Here is an 18,350-nt window from a genome sequence, read left to right on the forward strand (position 1 = left end):
TTCGAACTATTATACGGCCGCAGGCCGCAGGGCCTCTTGGATCTAATGCGAGAGACCTGGGAACAGTCGGCCTCCCCAGCCCAGGGCCTCTTAAAATACGTCCTACAATTGCAGGCGTACCTTACCCAGGCGGGAGCCCTGGCGCGCGAGAATTTAAGGACGGCGCAGGAACAACAGGAGCGGGCCTATAACCAGGAGGCCCAAGTGCGGGAGTTTCAGCCCGGGTATCGAGTCCTACTCCTCCTGCCGTCAAGCGAATCAAAGCTGTTAGCCCGCTGACAGGGGCCTTATGAAGTAGTACGCAAAGCGGGTCCGGTCACCTACGAGGTTAGGCAACCGGATAAACGCAAGGGAACCCAACGTTACCATGTGAACCTGTTGAAGCTGTGGCATGGCCGGGAGGGCCTCATGATTAACCCTTGCCCGCCCGAACCGGAGCTGAGACCCCGTGTACCCCCAAAGGAGGACCCCCCGGCACCCCTCCTAGGTGAGTCGCTCACGGAGGAACAACAGAAACAGGCTAACTGTCTCCTGCAGGCCTTCCGGAAGACTTTCATGGCGGTACCGGGCTATACAACCCTGGTCTGGCATTCGATCCAGACCGAGCCCGGGGAAAGTTGTTCGGGAAACAACCCGGCCCCTGCCCTACCGGATGCGTGAAGAGGTCGAAGAGGAGGTGCGAGCCATGCTGGCTTTGGGCATCACTGAGCCGACCCAGAGCGAGTGGCGCAGCCCGGTGGTCCTGGTGCCCAAGCCAGACGGCACCCGCCGTTTCTGCATAGATTTTCGGAAGGTGAACGCCATCTCCTGCTTCGACGCCTACCCGATGCCCCGCGTAGACGAATTACTGGGCCGCCTGGGAGAGGCCCAGTTTATCACCACCCTCGACCTTAGCAAGGGCTACTGGCAAATTCCACTCGATGAGACCTCGAAGAAGACCGCTTTTGCCACCCCGACTGGGCTATATCAATTTACCCGGATGCCTTTCGGTCTCCATGGGGCCCCCGCGACTTTCCAGCGGCTGATGGATCACCTGCTACAGTCCCATCACGAATATGCGGCCGCCTACCTCGACGACGTTGTCATTTATAGCCGCCGCTGGGACAACCATCTGACCCGGGTCGCGTCGGTCCTGAGGTCCCTGCGGCAGGCGGGTCTGACGGCCAACCCCAAGAAATGCTGTATTGCCTGGCAGGAAACTACCTACCTCGGCTATACGGTTGGGGGCGGGTGCGTAAAACCCCTTGTGCGAAAAGTCCAAGCCCTTGTGGACTGTCCCACCCCGACAACGAAATGACATATGCGGCAGTTCCTGGGCCTCGTCGGATATTATCAACGATTCGTCCCCCAATTCGCGTCCATAGCAGCGCCCCTAACTGGGCTGCTGAGTAAGGATAGCCCCCGGCAGATGCAGTGGTCCCCGGAGTGCGAGACCGCCTTCCGGACACTTCAGAGGTGTCTCTGTCAGGAGCCGGTTTTGTACAGCCCAGACTTCAATCGGCCGTTCGTCCTTCAGACAGACGCCTCCGAGGTGGGATTGGGGGCGGTCTTGTCCCAAGAGGTGGATGGGAAAGACCATCCTGTGCTGTACCTCAGCCGGAAGCTATTTCCCCGAGAAAGAAACTACGCGGTCATAGAAAAGGAGGCCCTCGCTGTGAAATGGGCCTGCGATGCCCTTTGTTTTTACCTCCTTGGAGCACCATTCACCCTGGTCACGGACCATGCCCCCCTCCGCTGGCTGATGCGCATGAAGGACAACAACGCCCGCATCATGCGCTGGTACTTGGCCTTGCAGCCCTATGCGTTCACCGTTCAGCATCGGGCTGGCAAGGACCATGCCAACGCGGACTTCCTATCCCGCATTGGGGAAATGGAAGGGCCTGGCCCCGATGAGCGGGAGCCAGTCTTGACGGGGGTGTGTGTAGTGAGTCGGTGTGGCTCCCCTCCTGCCCAGCAGAGGGAGCCCCCTTACAGACACGCAAGTGGGCGGAGCCACCACCGCCTATTCCCGCCCCCCCGGAAGTTAAGGGGCGGGACAGGAAGTATAAAAGACGGCCGCCAGAGCTCAGTGAGGCCCCAGCCGCCGCAGGGAGCAGACGTGTGGCCGGAAGCTCGCGGCCGGGAGACCTCCGAGGCCCGTGGCCGTTGCCCTAACTGGCCGGAGCTACCCCGAGCCCACTATGAGGAGGAACCACTGGAGGCTGCCCGCTCCCGTCGTGGGGAGGAGCCGTTGGAACTCCCCCACACCAACCCCGAAGGCGAGACGCCACCAGGGCCCCTCCGCCCCTGCTGTTACCCGGAGGAGCCGCCCGAGTCCAGTTGGCCGGACTTCCCCGAGGAGCTGCCGGACCTGCCACCCAGCCCCGGCCGAGAGGAACCCATGCTGGTGGATTGGACTGGGCCTGGTGCCACGGACGAGGTAGGCCCTGAGGGGGAACGCGGAAGTAGCCCGGGGGTAGCCGACCCCGGTCAGGCTGTAGCCACGTATGAGCCGATGTCAGTGTGTTTCGGTCAGGACACCCCACTGACCCGCAGCGGCAGTGGCTGCTGCTAGGGCCCCGGGCTGGGATGCAGTGGAGTGGGTGGGCCTGCGTCCCCCCCTGCCACCCCTGCACGTGGGTGGCAGGCTTCCCCCTTTCCCGTTGCTCAGCTCCTGCACCAAAGGGCCTGAGCTCCCTAACTGTTGTACTGTTGCTCAGCCCCTGCACCAGAGGGCCCGAGCTCCCTAGACTATGTGTCACTCAGTCCTGTGCGAAAGGGTCGGAGCGCTGACCCAGCGAACTATACCACTGCCCCACCGGTAGTGAGTCGGTGTGGCTCCCCTCCTGCCCAGGAGGGTCGAGCCCCGGCACGAACCCTCCACAGTCCTGCTTTGAACAGGGGGTTGGACTAGATCACTTCCTGAGATCCCTTCCAACCCTGATATTCTATGATTCTATGAAAAGGTAGCACATGATCAGTGAGGTCAGGGTTGTAATTTTTCTTAGGTTACCATTAAACAATTCACACCAGGCTCAGCCATGATTGTGAGCTGGGGTCATAAGTACCTAGAAAGATTAGATGGATACTTATGTTAGATTTGGCATCATGTCTATTTAAAAAATATTATATATAAATACTGAACTTATCAATTTTACAAAAGTTACATTTGTTGTAAAAACGTATCAAAATTACAATAAATTGTCAGAAGATATTCACAGTAGCTTTTTTTTTTTAAGAATAGAACAAGCTAATATTTACAGCTAAAGATATTCTACACGTAGAACACATTATCTGAACTTTATTAAAATAACTGCCGGTCACATATTTTTTATTCTAAACGACAGCTTCTAGACAGACTTGTTTTAAGATGAAGTGACACTTTTACCTGTTTTCATTGGCAAGTACTGCAGTTCGTATTTTACAAGATAAAAATAAAATGTAAATAGGACAAGTATTGGCAACTTCCATTTTAATAGTGTAACTGTTTGCTCCAACAGTTCAGATCCTCCATACCAGTTGTTCAGAAGAATAAATCTATTCCAGATAGATACTTTGCATGGACATTTAAAATGTTAGTGATGATTTTTGTAAAGCTGCTACAACTTTTACTAAGTCTCTCAAAGAAGGAAAGTTTATTCTGAGTTAGCAGGACCTATGCCAGACAGATCTCATCAAGTTTGGGTTCAAAATCATCCGGTCAGAAGTGAGATCAGTTTAGCCACTACATGTACATTGAGACTGTTTCCCAGGAGGCGGTAGCGTTGCTTCATTGTTATCTTGTCAGGAAAGCCTAAAACAAAAACAACATACAATACAAAGACAAAGTTAGTCTGGTCTGTCCCTGCTCTTCTGATCTATTGGAACTTGCACAAACATTTCCTGATGCAGTTACTGAGAGCTGCAATACACATACAAGTGTCCCCCACACTGTATCTGAGCCACACCCCACTGGAATAACTCCCACTGAGCTCAATGGATTTTGGATTAAGCCTACGGGGAGCAACACAGACATTGTTAAGATTTTACAAACGGCCATGGAGCACAGCTTTCCCTGCAATCTATGCTAATTCAGCTTCACTGGCATAGCCACAGATGGTGGGGGCGGGAGGCGGGTAGCAGTCTAGTAGTAGAGCCCCCAGAGATGGCAATTCTGGCTGGAAGGGGGATGTGGTCATAGCAGCCAGAATGTGCTGATTCAGAAAGTTTCCAAGTTTCCTTGCTGGGGAGAGGCTGAGCCAAGGGAGGGATGCCCAGGAGGAGGTGGCTAGGAGGAGTTGTTCCAGCTTTCTCTGCCAGTTATTAAGTCCCTGAATGCAAACTATTGTAGTAAAAAGCATCTCCTGCCAGCTCCAGCCATTCTGCCCAGCTCCCTGGCACCTAGACTTGGGCAGCCACTCCCCTCCAAAGGCTCATTTGTGCCTGAATTCCTCCCCCGGGATCCCCAGCCACATTCCCCACGCAATCCACTGTGTTAGGCTCAGGATTCATACAGGCTTAAAATGTATATATAGACACCTATAAGCCAGCTAGACCAGTAATGGCGCTTGGGCTTCCTTTAGCTTGGACTGGACAGACCACACTGGACACATTTTCTCAGACCCTGCTCCCTCATCTGCCTGGATAAATTATCTCAGACTTCGTACTTCCTTGGCCTAAGTCTAGCCAACATCACCAGAGAGAGCGAGTTAGTGCCCAATATAGTTTGCGAGGCTCGCTGCACAATTTTGGACCTTGTTTCACATAATTTAGGTCATGTTTGCTTTGTAAGGATGCTGCTCTGCTGGTGACACACGCTGGCAGAGAATGCAGACTCTACTGGCCTTCAGTTTGTTTTTCCACAAAACATTAAGGGCCCGATTCTCATTACACCATGGCCCCTTTACGCTACACTGGCAGAGCTGTAACATCGTAGATGAGAATTAGGCCCCAAGTATTGGCTTGTTTTGGGTCATTCTCCTACCTCTCTCTCTATCATTCTGTATCGACAAGAGGAGAGAAGAGGAAAGAGAAAAGCATGATGTCATCCTTCTGAAAGCAAGTCACAGGTGCCAGAAAGAAGGGGGCAGTTCTGATAATGTTGCTGTGTTAACCTTATGGGACCTATAATATTGACTGCAATAAAACAATTAGTCTTTTATTGTTCCATATTGTAATTACTTTTTCCCAACAGTTGAACACTAAAAGCACCAAGAAATCTATTTTTAAAGCCAAAAGAGAACACGAATGATGATAATGGACGGCTTTCTGCATCTCGTGTGTTGGAAACAAAAAAAACAAAACAACCCCCCCCCCCTCCCCCAAATTAGAAGAAAAAAATAGTAAGTCAAACGAGTGCCTCTCTTCACTGGCTTTTAATAATACAGCAACTTTTCATTCCAAACTCATTGTTTTTCCCAGTTAACATTAACAAGCCTATTTGGCTATACAACACATAGGTTTGTTCTTATAAACTGGGAAAAACTGATAAAAGTTTAGAGAAATGGTCACCAAATAATAAACATCCATCATAAAAGTCATATTGTAGTAACACAAAAAGTGAAGCATTCTTCTTCAAAATGCCAGCTTGGCAATTCTGGTTGTAGTTCTGAAGACTAGACGAGAGACGGGGGAAATTCAGAGGCACGTACCAAATTCTGGAGGGAATCCATGGAGATTTGCTATTTCTCTAGGAGTAAAATATCGCAGTTTTAGTGTAGACAATTTCATAAGCTTCTCTTCTTCTGATAGCATCTCAATGGATTTAAACACTGATTCTAGCTGTGGGGAAAGTACAAAACAACAGATATGGATGATGGACAATGACTACATAAAATTACAGCAAATCTTCATGAAATAATTTAAGGTGATTGCATTGCTGAAGACAACAGTATGGCTGTGCATTCTGTTTGAAAGTATAGTTTGTGCTATACTTTTGCACTCAAATGTCTCACCAATTACAGTTTACAAGGAAAACCATCATGCTGTCAAGAACAAGTAATCATTTTTTCTCAAGTCAGAGGCTATACAAATATTCAAATATGCAACCACAGGATAATACCCTGCAGTCGAATACTGGAGAAGAGAGATGACTCAATAAGCAGGAACTAACATCCTGTACTAAAATTATGCTATGTATACTTTGTTAAACATGACAGCTTTGATATTCCTCTATGTTCCAACACTGTATTCCTTGTACACCCAAAAATGCTACAGTATTTAAATCCTGGCCAAGGATTAAAAAGTGAAGTTTTTCCATATCTGTATGATAACTGTTTTCACAGAACCTAATTTTTTTTCTGTGATATTTCATCAAAAAAGCCTGCCATTTCATGTTTTTACTTTTCCTGTGCTAAAATGTCACTTTTTGATGAACTTCACATTAAAAGTGGACTATTTCAAAATGTTGTGTGTTTCAATGCAAAATAGAATACTTTTGAAATTAAAAAAAAGAGTTTTAATTGTTTGACATTTTTGCTGTAGAATAGGGTCATCTGTGTGCAAAAACTGGCCCATAAATGGCCCTAGAGGCAAAAATCTGTTGTACTGTAAACTATCCACAGACCCAGCCCATATCAAGGTTTTCAGGTTTCATTGTGAATATTCTGCATAGCACTAGGAATGATAAAATAGTAGCATACCCACATTCTTCCCACATAACCATGACTTTAATATACTCCATCTGGGTACTCATAGTAAATTAATTGGAAATACCTGAAGATCTGGAGAGATAGTTGGTCTGTGCTGTAAGATTTAGTCCTGAAGACATTTTTGGTTATAATAAATCCAGAACAGTTAAGCCAAAGTAGTAAGACAAAAAATTAACAATAAATCATTCTGATATATTCACAATGCATCCTGTACCTGCACATCCTCTGCTGTCTGCAGCACTGAGCCTGTTCCTTCTACATAGTGACCATACCTTAAAAACAAGAAAAAAATTATACATGAAAAGTTCTATTAGGCTTTACAATATTGATGAGTGTAGAAAAGCATGGAGGTTAATTTGCTGGCACTAACAAATAGTCTTCTGGAAAGGTTACACAAAGGCCTTCTTATTAACACAACTAACCCTGGGACTACAAAACCAGCCTCCGAAAATAATCTTTGGGGATTATTCTCAGGAGATTTATCCATGGTAACAATCTATAGAACAACCAGTCAAGGATTTCAGGCATAATGTCTTCAGAAACAGCCACCTAAGTTTCATGCACAAATTATGCATTTGTAAGTGCAAATGGGCTTTTGGGTACACAACTCGGGCACTTCTCCAATTTAGCATCTATTTGCATGCAAAATGAAGATGGCCACTTTAGAAAATTTGGCTCTTTGTACTCAAAAAGGAGGACAGGACCATTAGTGAGAGCCTAAAATTTTCATTTTCACTCATGAAGAACAGAGAAATTCAGTCAGATTTTGGCATTAGTTGAACATATTTTTACTTGCTTTTTTTGTTTGCAGCAGTCAAAAAATATCCAGCATATAATAGTAAGAGTTGACATTATAAGCTATATTTTGGCTCTTTTGGAGCGTTTGTGGTTTATACTGTAAATACATGTTTACTCAACAGTCTCTCACAGACTATCATTTAAATGTAATTATAGGGTTGCCAGACTGTCAGAGACATACACTGCTTCCATGATAACTATTGTGCAAGAAAGTCCTGAATAGACAGGGATTTAGAAAGCAAAATAAAGGGGCTTTGCGCAGTGAACATCTAAGGAACAGCCACCCATCTGCATCACGCCTCTGGATGCACTTATTCCACACAACCACTAGCCATGCCCTCACCTTATGCTACTCCCCTCTTCGCTCCTCACCACTATATAGACTGCTGTTATGGAGTCCTCTGAACATCTTCTTGGGAGCTTAACTCACCCCTTCCAGATGCACGGAGACACTGTGGTGGCTACCTTTTGTTTTGGGCTTTACATACCCTACAAAGGGAAAAAGCGGTGGGAAAAGTCCTCCCCCAACCCCCACAGGTGCAATAGTCTTGTTAGGGCTCAATCCTGCATGAAGCTGAGCACTCCTGCACTGATCCAGCAAAGTACTTCTGCATATGAGTAGCTCTACTGAAGTCAACAGGACTACTCATGTGATTAAAATTAAGCTTGTATGTAAATGCTGTGCTGGATCAGGGCCCCAAAAAACAGTTATGGATTATGATAAGTAATTAAACCAGCTTCTAAATACATGGTCTTTGATTATTTTTTTAAAAATACATTTTTAACAAATATTTGTTTTCACAAGATAATCCATATGAGAGGAATTCTAATGTATTATATACACACAAAGTACCGGCATTTATAAATAATAATAATAAAAAAACTTCTGGGGAAAAACAACTAAAATAATTGCAAGTAGCTCCTAAACTGGTACTTCAAATCCTTATTTTGGCAGGTGATCTTTTTCATACATACATATTATTATAAAAAAGACGCTATTCTAAATGATTTATGCTGAAGGAATTGTGGACAATATAGTAGTATGATATATACTATGTATGGTGGAACTGCCCAAAAATTACAAGATTCTGGTTTCTGTAGAGGGATAATGTAATATAATTCTAAGTGAATACTCTGAAAGATCACCTGCTCTTACAACTGAATTATAGTTTTAATAAATTTGGGCAGAATTATATCTTTTTTTATTAGCTGTTCATATTTCTTTTTATTGTTGCTGACTAGAGATAAATCAACAACCCTAACCTAGACTAAGTACTTAATGAAATTTGGGAAGTTTTGGCATAGGAAAAAAAAGCACATGAGTACTTGGGAAGTTGGTTACTTTTCTGTACTTATATGGAAAGTAGACGCTGGATTAGAAAACCATGTTCTAACTTTTTACTTTACTGAAGTTTGATTATTTTGTTGTTCTTCTCTTTATGTACGTAAGCTACTTAAAATGTCTTAGTTTGACTCAGGCAACCTATTCTTTGTCTGGGTATAGTGTATTCCCTTGTGACTCTAATAAAAAGTCAGTTTCCTCTAACAGTACGTAGGACTTTCAGTAACTTGCTTTACATGAGTTTTCAGGTCATTGATTCCCTTGGCAATAGCATATCCTTGTCAAGACTATATGGATTTATAAAGAGTGGGTTTAACTTGCTCTGTCATTCAAAATGTGCCATACTCCCTCTCCTTGCCTGCATCCCAGCCTACACTGCTGTGAAATGCTGTGCACTTTCACACTCAGTCAACATGTTCTTCCCCCATCCTCAATCCAGTTCAACAGCGAGGGGTATTCGAGTGGTCTGGTTATTCCCAAAACCAGTTGTTCCACAACTACATTAAAGAACTTCAGCAAGCCAGACACTGTTCCTATTTTGGGCCTTCCTGTAATATAAAAGTATATTTTAAAACCAAAACATAATGAGCCAAATTTATCCTTGTTGCTACTGCAGTGAAATGTCTGGAGTTACACCAGGAATCAGTTTGGCCCAGGGTTTTTAACTAAGTGTGCTAGTTACGGGCCCAGTCTGGTGAGATGCTGAGTGTCTCCAGTATTCCCCTCAACTTGTATTGGTGCTGATGTCAATCAGAGCTGGAAGAAAAATGATCTTCCTATCCCGTAAAAATTTTCAAGGTTTCAAAAAAGTTTCCTGTCCTGAATGGAAAAGAGTCAATCTTAAAAAATGTTCACAAACTGAAAGTCTAGGGGAAAAAAGTGGTTTGGGTGAACTGAAACATTTTGTTTTGATAATTTCAAAACATTTCGTTTTGATTAATTTATAGAGTAAAGACATTTTTAAAATAAAAAATGGTTAGTTTATGAAACATTGTGTTGAACTAGAACCAGACATGTTTACTTTAGAAGTCAAAATATTTTTGACAATTTCAAAACTTCTTAAATATCTGAGTCGCTAAATTACTTAAAGCTGATCCCTTTCCTGTGAAAAGTTTTAGTTTCAATGAATCAGTGTTTTCTGACCAAAAAAAAATCAACAACTTTTCATCAAAAAATTCCCAACTAGCTCTAATGTCAATGGGAATTGAGAACACTCGGCACTTTGCAAGATCGTGCCTTAGAAATGCAGAATACAAATTAGGAAGCTACTAGACCAGTGAATAACAGATATTTAACTGAATGAGCTTTCATTTGTGCATTTCTTCATTAAAAATGTAACTAACTGTTGTAAATAAGGAATGTATGGCCAGATCCCTAGGTGGTGTGAATAGACATAACTCCATTGCCTTCAGTGGAGCCACTTGCACCAGCTGAGGATTTCGCCCCACTGTTTACAACATCAATTAAATGTACATTAGTGACAGTTTTAATGAGGAAAGGAGCTGTTACTGAAGTTACAAAGCATTATGTGTAAGTAATATAAAGAAATTAATTAGTGCATTAGTTTTCCATCAGTCTACTGAAAGAATGTTTCTGCCAGGGGTAATTAAGCTTCTCTGAAGGTCACCAAACAAATGTCATTGTCTTTGTGAGTGCTTTTGTGCGCGGGCCACACGATGTTCTGCCAGAGCGATTCTCATGCTCGTATTCTGTTGAATCAGGAAGCATGCAATAAAAGAGAAATGTGTTATAGTAATGTCTTGCTTTTTGATGGAACGCTGCTTTTGGTTTTTAAGATGACTGCAAAGAAACATTTTGTTTTAAGATGACTGCAAAGTTTGCATTTAATATGTCTGGATAAGGTCCCACAGCGGACTCTCCTGGAAACTTACCCTTTTGTGAAGCATATGGATCTCCGGCAGCTGGGTGTCACAATGTCTAACAGAAAAGCATAGCGCAGTAAGGCCTTTGGTGGCAAGAAGTACTGACTCATTTCTTCTCCATCCTCTTCAAGGAAGTCTTTTAGCATTTGAATAGAGAGATCACTGTCCTGGTTCCGCTTTTTTTCCATTTCTTTCGCTGTTTCGAGTTTAAAAATGAACGCTTCCTTCTGCGAACACTGTCCACTGCCACCATCAGAACCAGAATTTGGATCAATGTATTCCTCTTTGGGTGGCATGAAGGAGCTCTCTTTTTTCAAGCCTGCAGCAACTCTGTGCTTCACTGAAGCTTTTGGCTCCTGGTCTGGGAAATTTTCCAATGTCTACCATGGAACAAAATATGCAAATGATTAAAATACTGTACTTAGTACTGTAATAGTCAACTGCCGAGAAAAGTCCATGTAGCAATGTTTGGGAAGTCACACAGAGCTGTCCAGTATAAAATAAGACTTGATTCTTCCTTTTCGTCTATCAAGATTTTGAAAGGATTCTGGCATTAGGAAGTGCTAACATGTACATGCTTTATAGATGTATGCAGCCAGTTTAAGGAATATTGATCTTGCCATTTCACTTCCTTAAACAGGGGAAGAAAGGGTTGTGCGAAACTATCATAAAGAAAGCTAGGACCAGGTGAAAGTTGCTTGGGTAGGGGCTTGGCTAGTAACCTGAGACTCAGACCAAATTTGCTGAAATGTTTGTGAACCTCTGGTGAGTTTCACACCTCCTCCCACACATGCCTATGTCTGTCTCAATAAGCTTGGAATTCACCATTACCTTTCAATGTCTTCTGGGCACTGGCTAGCAGTTCATCTTCTTCACTCTTTTCGGGAACTCTGGGGCTTTGTTGGCCACTCCCTCCTCTATGGAGATCTTCAAGGGGCACTGGTGGTCCCCCATTTTCTATCTCTAAGGCTCCTAGTGGGCACTGCTGCACCCTCCACCCTTCCAAGAAAAGGTTCCGGTGGGCAGGGAGGGTAGTGCCAGAGTGCCCAGCATGTCAGTCTCTTCTGAGTTAGCAAAATTGTTCCTAAGAACTACTTTAAGCTATCTAACCCAGTGGGAGCCATTTCAGTCCCCAACGAGGCCAGAATCAGGGGGAAAAAAGGTGGCTTACAGCCATTTTACTTACACACACACACACACACACACACACACACACACACACACACACACACACACACACACACACACACACACACACACACTCTGCAGCTGAGCATAAGCTTTGCACAGATGAAGATCTAGCCCTCAGTCTCCTTGAAACAAAGAGTAGTCAAGGAATAGCAATGAATCTCACCTGACCAGGAGCTTGAAAGGAAAATAACTCTGACTGAAGCTTTGCAATCAGAAAATATCGCAGCCTGGAATTGGGAATGCCAAGCTGTAAGCAAAAGCCCATAAAACAATCAGACCACATGGTACAGAGAATCAAAGCAATCTGCACTGTCACAAAAAGATCAAGTTACCACTTTTTGTATTAATACAATATTTAGCACTTAAAATGTTTACCACTTCAAAGAGGTTAACATTAACCAACCTTACCCTAGACTAAGGCTATTTTCAACTAGCATAAAATAGTGTTTTAAAATGTGCCCATGAAGAAATCTCTACATCATTAGTTTGTAGTTAAGGGTCTGCAGTACAGGCAATTTTCATGCACTGTACATCTCAGATCTTTCCATCCATTTGCAGTATGGTGAGTGCTCTCACTTCCCACAGATTTATTGTGACTCTGATCACACCTTCCCTACCTAATTTTTCTCAAGCAAGAGAAATACATAATTTTTCTCAGGTTTCTGACTGTTGTCTGCAAATCAATAGAAAAGTTAAACAAACGTTTTATGTAAGGTGGGAAGTCAGAGAGAAACTGAAATGTCTTTAACTACAATTTTTAGGGCAAACATCATGACCATTATCTGTCACAATGAAGAACCAAGAGGAGATGTTCAATCACGTGAACAAGGAAATTAGATAAGACATGTCACAATGAAGGATGACCCTGTATCTCAAAGATACAGAGATTTACATGTAACACAGTAATGGCCTGATCCTGTACGTCTTGGACAAGCAAAACTTACTGATTTAAACAGTATCCATTGGCCGATCAAGCAGTGATAAGCAGAACGAATATGTAAATATCCTGACCTAACTCAAAGCTAAGTCAGATGGCACCACCAGTCCATAGGAATGTCCACAAAATTGGACATCACCCTTTCTTCCAATATGTGAAATTCTTTCCAAATATCCCGTTTACTCTTCGGTACAGTTGGATGAGTTATAATAATCTTACTACTCACACATGTTGGAGACAAGAGAAATTCTTGGTATTTAAATCCACACTTCTTTAGTGTTTCTACAAGTTTGTCTCTAATAATGAAAAAAAATAAAGCCAATTACTTCTCACATGCAATTAGACACAGAATGCAATATACTATCTGTTCACATCTTTTCTTTTCTTAAATAAAGATCCATCAAAGGCAATACTGTATTCACTAGGACAGTCAGCACACACACTAGAATACTCAAACACAGCTTTGTAGACATCCAACTATGGTCATACATTTACGTTTCAGGAGAGAACACAAAGTATAGCGTTGCACTAGCCGAGAAGGAGCAATTACAAAAGACTTTCATGGAAACACCACAACTACTTTGGAGCAAACATCCTCCAAAGAAAGTATCCGGTCTTTCAAAAGTACTTCCAACATGTTGTTCAGTCAGTAGGAGACACATTCTCATTAGATGTGGATTACACAATTATTTACAAGCACTGGATTAGAAGTAGGCTATTAAAACTCCTACTTAACTATTCTTGAGTTGATACCTCAGTATCTGCCTATGTTTACGACTGAGCTTATTTATTTAAGTACTACCCCAGTACAATAAAGGAAAGACTGTTTGAAGTAGGGGATTCACAACAATTGGTTGCTTAGCAGAGGGGATTTCTAATAAGTGTACTCCATATATTTTAAGGAGACTATTAAAATGGAAGGTTGCTTACTAAGGATAGTGTCTGATATAGGATATACTATATTCTGCAGCCTAATAGGCTGGATCCGCACTGAAAGAAAGGATTATGATCTAAATCCTGGCCTGGCAGGGGCCACAAGGGAAAAGAGGAATGTTGTCTGGTGTGTTTTCTGACATACAGATCATTGCATTTACAGGACAGGATCCCACAAGGTAGGCCAGGGACATGCATGGGCCCAGTTCACAGCTCTTGCATGCAGAAGCAGTGCATCTAGTAGCCAACAGGGAGCTGGAAATGCCTCCTAACTGACAAACAGTGTTCATGAAGGAATTTGGTGATGTGCAGGCTGGCACATAAAGCAGCTTCCTCTCTCTCTCCTATTGCTTTTATCTATGGAAAGATCCTGCTCTATTGTTTGCATGGGGGGAGGAGGGATTAGGCAAAAGAGGATCCCTACAGCCTCTCCCCTACCTGGCACAGCAGGGGGTAAGATTTAGTTTTCCATTTTTGGGTTAAACCCCAGTCTCTACCTCCCAATTACTAAGGCTATGGCTACACTAGAAAGCCTACAGCGGTGCAGCTGCGCTGCTGTCAGCTCTCTGTGTAGTCACTCTATGCCAGGGATTCTTAAACTGTGGGTCAGGACCCCTCAGGGGGTCGCAAGGTTCTTACATGGGGAGTTGTGAGCTGTCAGCCTCCACCTGAAACCCCGCTTCACCTCCAGCATTTATAATATATTTAAAAGTGTTTTTAACTTATAAGGGGGGGTCACACTCAGAGGCTTGCTGTGTGAAAGGGGTCACCAGTACAAAAGTTTGAGAATCACTGCTCTATGCTGACAGGAGAGAGCTCTCCCATGGGCTTAATTACTCAAGCCCCCACGAGTGGTGGTAGCTATGTCAGCAGGAGAACCTCTCCCGCTGACACAGTGCTGTCCACACCGGCACTTAATTTGGCTAAGTTATGTTGCTCAGGAGGGTGGCTAATTCACACCCCAAGTGACATACCTTATGTCGACTTAAGCTGTAGTGTAGCCGTAGCCTAAACTTCAAAATGAAAGGCGGATGAAGATTTCCAAAACTTCTCCAGGTTAGCAGCCTACTAATTGCCTGCGCAGTTTGCTGATGAGGTCACACCAAATTCTCAGTGCCAGCAGTCAGGCAAGCAGGATATGAATACGAGGCTTTCGGCTAGCCCTTGCCCCTCTACTATAACCACTAGAAAGGAACCCCAGTAAAAGCTGTGAGACCTACACCCACACCCTGTGTCGTACAATAATATTGTTCTTTGAAAATATAGATCTCTCCTGAATGAAGCAAGATCACAAAACAGGCAATGAAGATTCACATCAACTTCTACCAGTTAGCAACATATTTTAAATTATTTTGTTGGTTTGGAGAAATCAATAACTTTTCAATAAAGTTCCCCAAGCCCTAAAAATTTCATTGTAAAATTAAAATACTATTTTTAACCTGAAACTGATAAATGCACCATTTCACTCCACTCCTCTTTTAGTTTAATTAAAAAAAAAAAAAAAAAAAAATTTACGTGCCCCTCCCCTTAACCTAATACTGTTCCTAATTAAAAATGATCATACCATACCTGGCAGAAGACATTTCAAATCCTTTCACATTTTCTAAAAGTATATATTTTGGTAGCCTCTGGAACCTACAAGAAAAGTCGATGGAGTTTAGTAAGATGTAAACCATATTACATCAACTGCACAGACTTGTTTAGCAATAAGAAAGATTTAGGTGAAAGTTGCCAAATTTAGGTGCCTAATTTTAGTCAGCTAAACAAAAATGGTCTGACTTTCAGAGGTGCTGAGCACACATAATTCTCAATGAAGTTAATAAGAATTGCAGAGCCTCTGTGCTTCTGAAAATCAGGCCACTTTTGCTTAGGTGCTAGGTAAGGATTTAGGTGCCTACCATTGAAAACGCTGACCTTTATTCATTTACCAACGCATCATTCTCATTCATAAGGTAATAAGTTAGCGGTCTGTATGGTACAGGATGAGAAGAAAACAAACAAACAAAACCCACCACTCATCCAGTGTGTGGAAAACTTGTAACAAAATGGGCCTGATCCTGCTCCCACTCAAGTGAGTGTCAAAACTCCAGGTAATTTTAGTGAAAGCAGGATTAGACCCAGTGCTTCGTTTTAGTAGACACTATGTTTTCAGAGAGTTTCGCTTTCTGACATTTTCTGTTGCTTCTAATTAGGTTTTGTGGAAATTTACTTTAAATACGGTGTCAGTGGGGCTAGTCTGAAGTCCAGTGGCATCAATGCCATGCCGGTGCTCAGAGTCTGGAACCAAGTTCATTGCATAGGCAGCAGGCTTAGTCTCTGGAGGAGGGAGCTCCTCATTTTATTCTGGAGCATTCTTCTTTGGCTGATTCATGAGTCACACATATGAGCTTCAGAGCTTCTGCAGTAATATGGATTGTTCCAAACATGATCAGGAAGGTTAAAAAGGGAGCCCCAACACACAAAACATCTGCATCAAGCTATACTCCTAAACTCTGATAGCAAATACAATAATGATAGAGGAGGTGTGACATTTTCTTCAGGTGCCCAGGACTCCAGGTGCCTCAGCAAGAAAGCAACTTGCTGGTGCTTAACTGGATGTCAGCACCCTGAAACCACCAGTCAGGTAGCCACCTAAGAATCTTCTCTCAGCTCTTACTTTGCCTTGCAGGTTAACAAAAGGTGCGCCCCAGCCCACAAGCCCCTCTGAAAGCATCTCCCTGTAGTACCCAGCCCATCACTGGTCACTCATAGAAATGATCAGGTTTGCGATCCCCAAGGGAACAGAATGCACCAGCTTGACTGGTATAACTTAGGATCAGGTCTTATAAAACCCCAGCACTGAGATACAGTTATAGTAAAAATACTCAAATTTTTCATCAGAGATAAAGATTTAAGAGATACAGAGTAAGGATAATGGAAACAGAAATGGTTACATATAAAACAAAAAGTATAACCCCTTTCTTAGAGTCTAAACTTTAACAGGCTAAAACCCTTGTTTAAAGTTGCCCAGCGTCTCCAGCCAACATAACTGGGCTCCACCCTTCATGAATGCAAAAGGAGCCGGAACATCTACACTGCAATTTTATAGCCCCTCAGCCTGAGCCAGCTAACCCGGGCTGACTGGCTATGGGTCTTTTATTGCAGTGTAGACATGCCCTCTGTGTCCAGACTCCACATCCACCAGCTGAAGACTCCAGGGCCTCCTTGGATCCAGAATTTCTCCAAGTTCTCTCTTTCCATGCCTTCATGTGTTAGCCACCCCCCCGAGTCCCCTCCAGCCCCACTTCACCTGTATTCCTCTATAAAAGATTGGAAAAAAGGTAAAAACAGGAAAGGAAGTTGCAATTACTTTATAATACTGGGCATGAAATTTGTGCCGGATATACAATTAAGGATACAAAACAGTAACTCCTACACTTTACTCACCCAAAACTTTACTGAACATTTTCCCATTTGGGCTGGAATTTTTCATGTCTGGTCTCTGGCAAAGATGTCATTTCAAAAAACACATGCACACTATCTCAGCAAAACACGATCCCCCAGAGCTGGGGAACTCTGCCGCAACGGCTACCCAGCCTTTTTATGATCTGTCTGCAGTAATTCCAGTTTCACTTTGACAATCTGCCCAAGGGAGATTAGCAGCATCTCCTGGGACACAGAGATAAATTCTCCCAGCCAAGCCCAACTTAGTTGCCCTGTCATGATAAGGGTCACATGTGCCACAGTCTTATGTCTTGTATCTGAGAAAAAGAAAGTTTCTATCTTCTCCGTCTAACCACGCAGCAATCAGAATGCGCCATTTCCACTTTGAAAGCAAAAAATTGTCTCTGAAGAAGAGCTGCCCTCCTTCTTGTGTCTCAGTTTCCTCATCTGTAAAATAGGGATAATGGTACTGACATTCCCTTCTGAAATGTGTTGCGATCTATGGATGAGCTTAGAAGGAGTCTAATAAACTATTAACTCACAGACCTATTTTTTAAAACAAATTCAACACAGAGGAAGGATGCAATTAACTGCAATTAAGGCGCAGGACTGGGCTTCAAGAGATGTGGGTTAGGATCCTGGCTCAGCCACTCTTTTTCTTCGTGACTTTGGGCAAGTCACTTAATCTCCCAGTTCTTCAGTTCCTTATTCATAAAATGGGGGAAATAATCAAACTTCCTTTTACTTGTCATTTGTCTGCCTTAGCTATTTTGATCATAAGCTCTTTGGGGCAGAAACTCTCTTACTATGTCTCTACAGTACTTACCCCACTCTCATGTAGGGCCTTTCATTTCTACTGTAATACAACAGTAATAAATCTATTTTTAGCATACGTAGCATGTGAGACTTGTGAAGACGAGACTCAGAAGACCATCAATTTATTTGAGAATTACATTAATGTTACGCTATTGGGCTCCAAGAACATTTAGTAGCTTAGTGCTGATCTTCCCACTATAATTCAAATAGCTAGTGAACCAAAGTGCTCAGTTATTCAGTGGGTGTGAGTTTCATGCTAGATTTATGCCTTCACTGAAAGGGAAGGGTGGGGAGTCTAGGCTTGTTGCTTGTTACCCAGAATGATGAAAATACATCTTCTACCATCTTTCTTATAGAGAAGAAGGATAATCCAGTGGTTAAGTTTCTAGCCTAGGCCTTGGGCAACTTAGGTTCTATTT

The 18,350-nt window shown here is 43.3% G+C and overlaps 1 protein-coding gene across 3 annotated transcripts in view; it reads right to left on the reverse strand.

The window, feature by feature from the left end:
* Positions 1-3,116: 3,116 nt before the first annotated feature.
* The window catches only part of TRDMT1 (tRNA aspartic acid methyltransferase 1), a 40,622-nt gene continuing 25,388 nt past the window's right edge, over positions 3,117-18,350 (reverse strand). For 2 of the 3 annotated variants that reach the window (XM_065397963.1, XM_065397965.1), the window contains exons 5-11: positions 15,262-15,327; positions 12,986-13,055; positions 11,986-12,069; positions 10,641-11,011; positions 6,823-6,880; positions 5,610-5,739; positions 3,117-3,772 (exon numbers count right to left, since the gene is read on the reverse strand). In XM_065397963.1, coding sequence (XP_065254035.1) covers positions 3,672-3,772; positions 5,610-5,739; positions 6,823-6,880; positions 10,641-11,011; positions 11,986-12,069; positions 12,986-13,055; positions 15,262-15,327 — 880 coding nt within the window. In that variant the 3' untranslated portion in view covers positions 3,117-3,671. The remainder of the gene's footprint in view (positions 3,773-5,609; positions 5,740-6,822; positions 6,881-10,640; positions 11,012-11,985; positions 12,070-12,985; positions 13,056-15,261; positions 15,328-18,350) is intronic. The other variant, XM_065397964.1, reaches the window with a different exon arrangement.

This window comes from Emys orbicularis, chromosome 2, assembly GCF_028017835.1.
Source record: "Emys orbicularis isolate rEmyOrb1 chromosome 2, rEmyOrb1.hap1, whole genome shotgun sequence".
Lineage (NCBI taxonomy): Eukaryota > Metazoa > Chordata > Testudines > Emydidae > Emys > Emys orbicularis.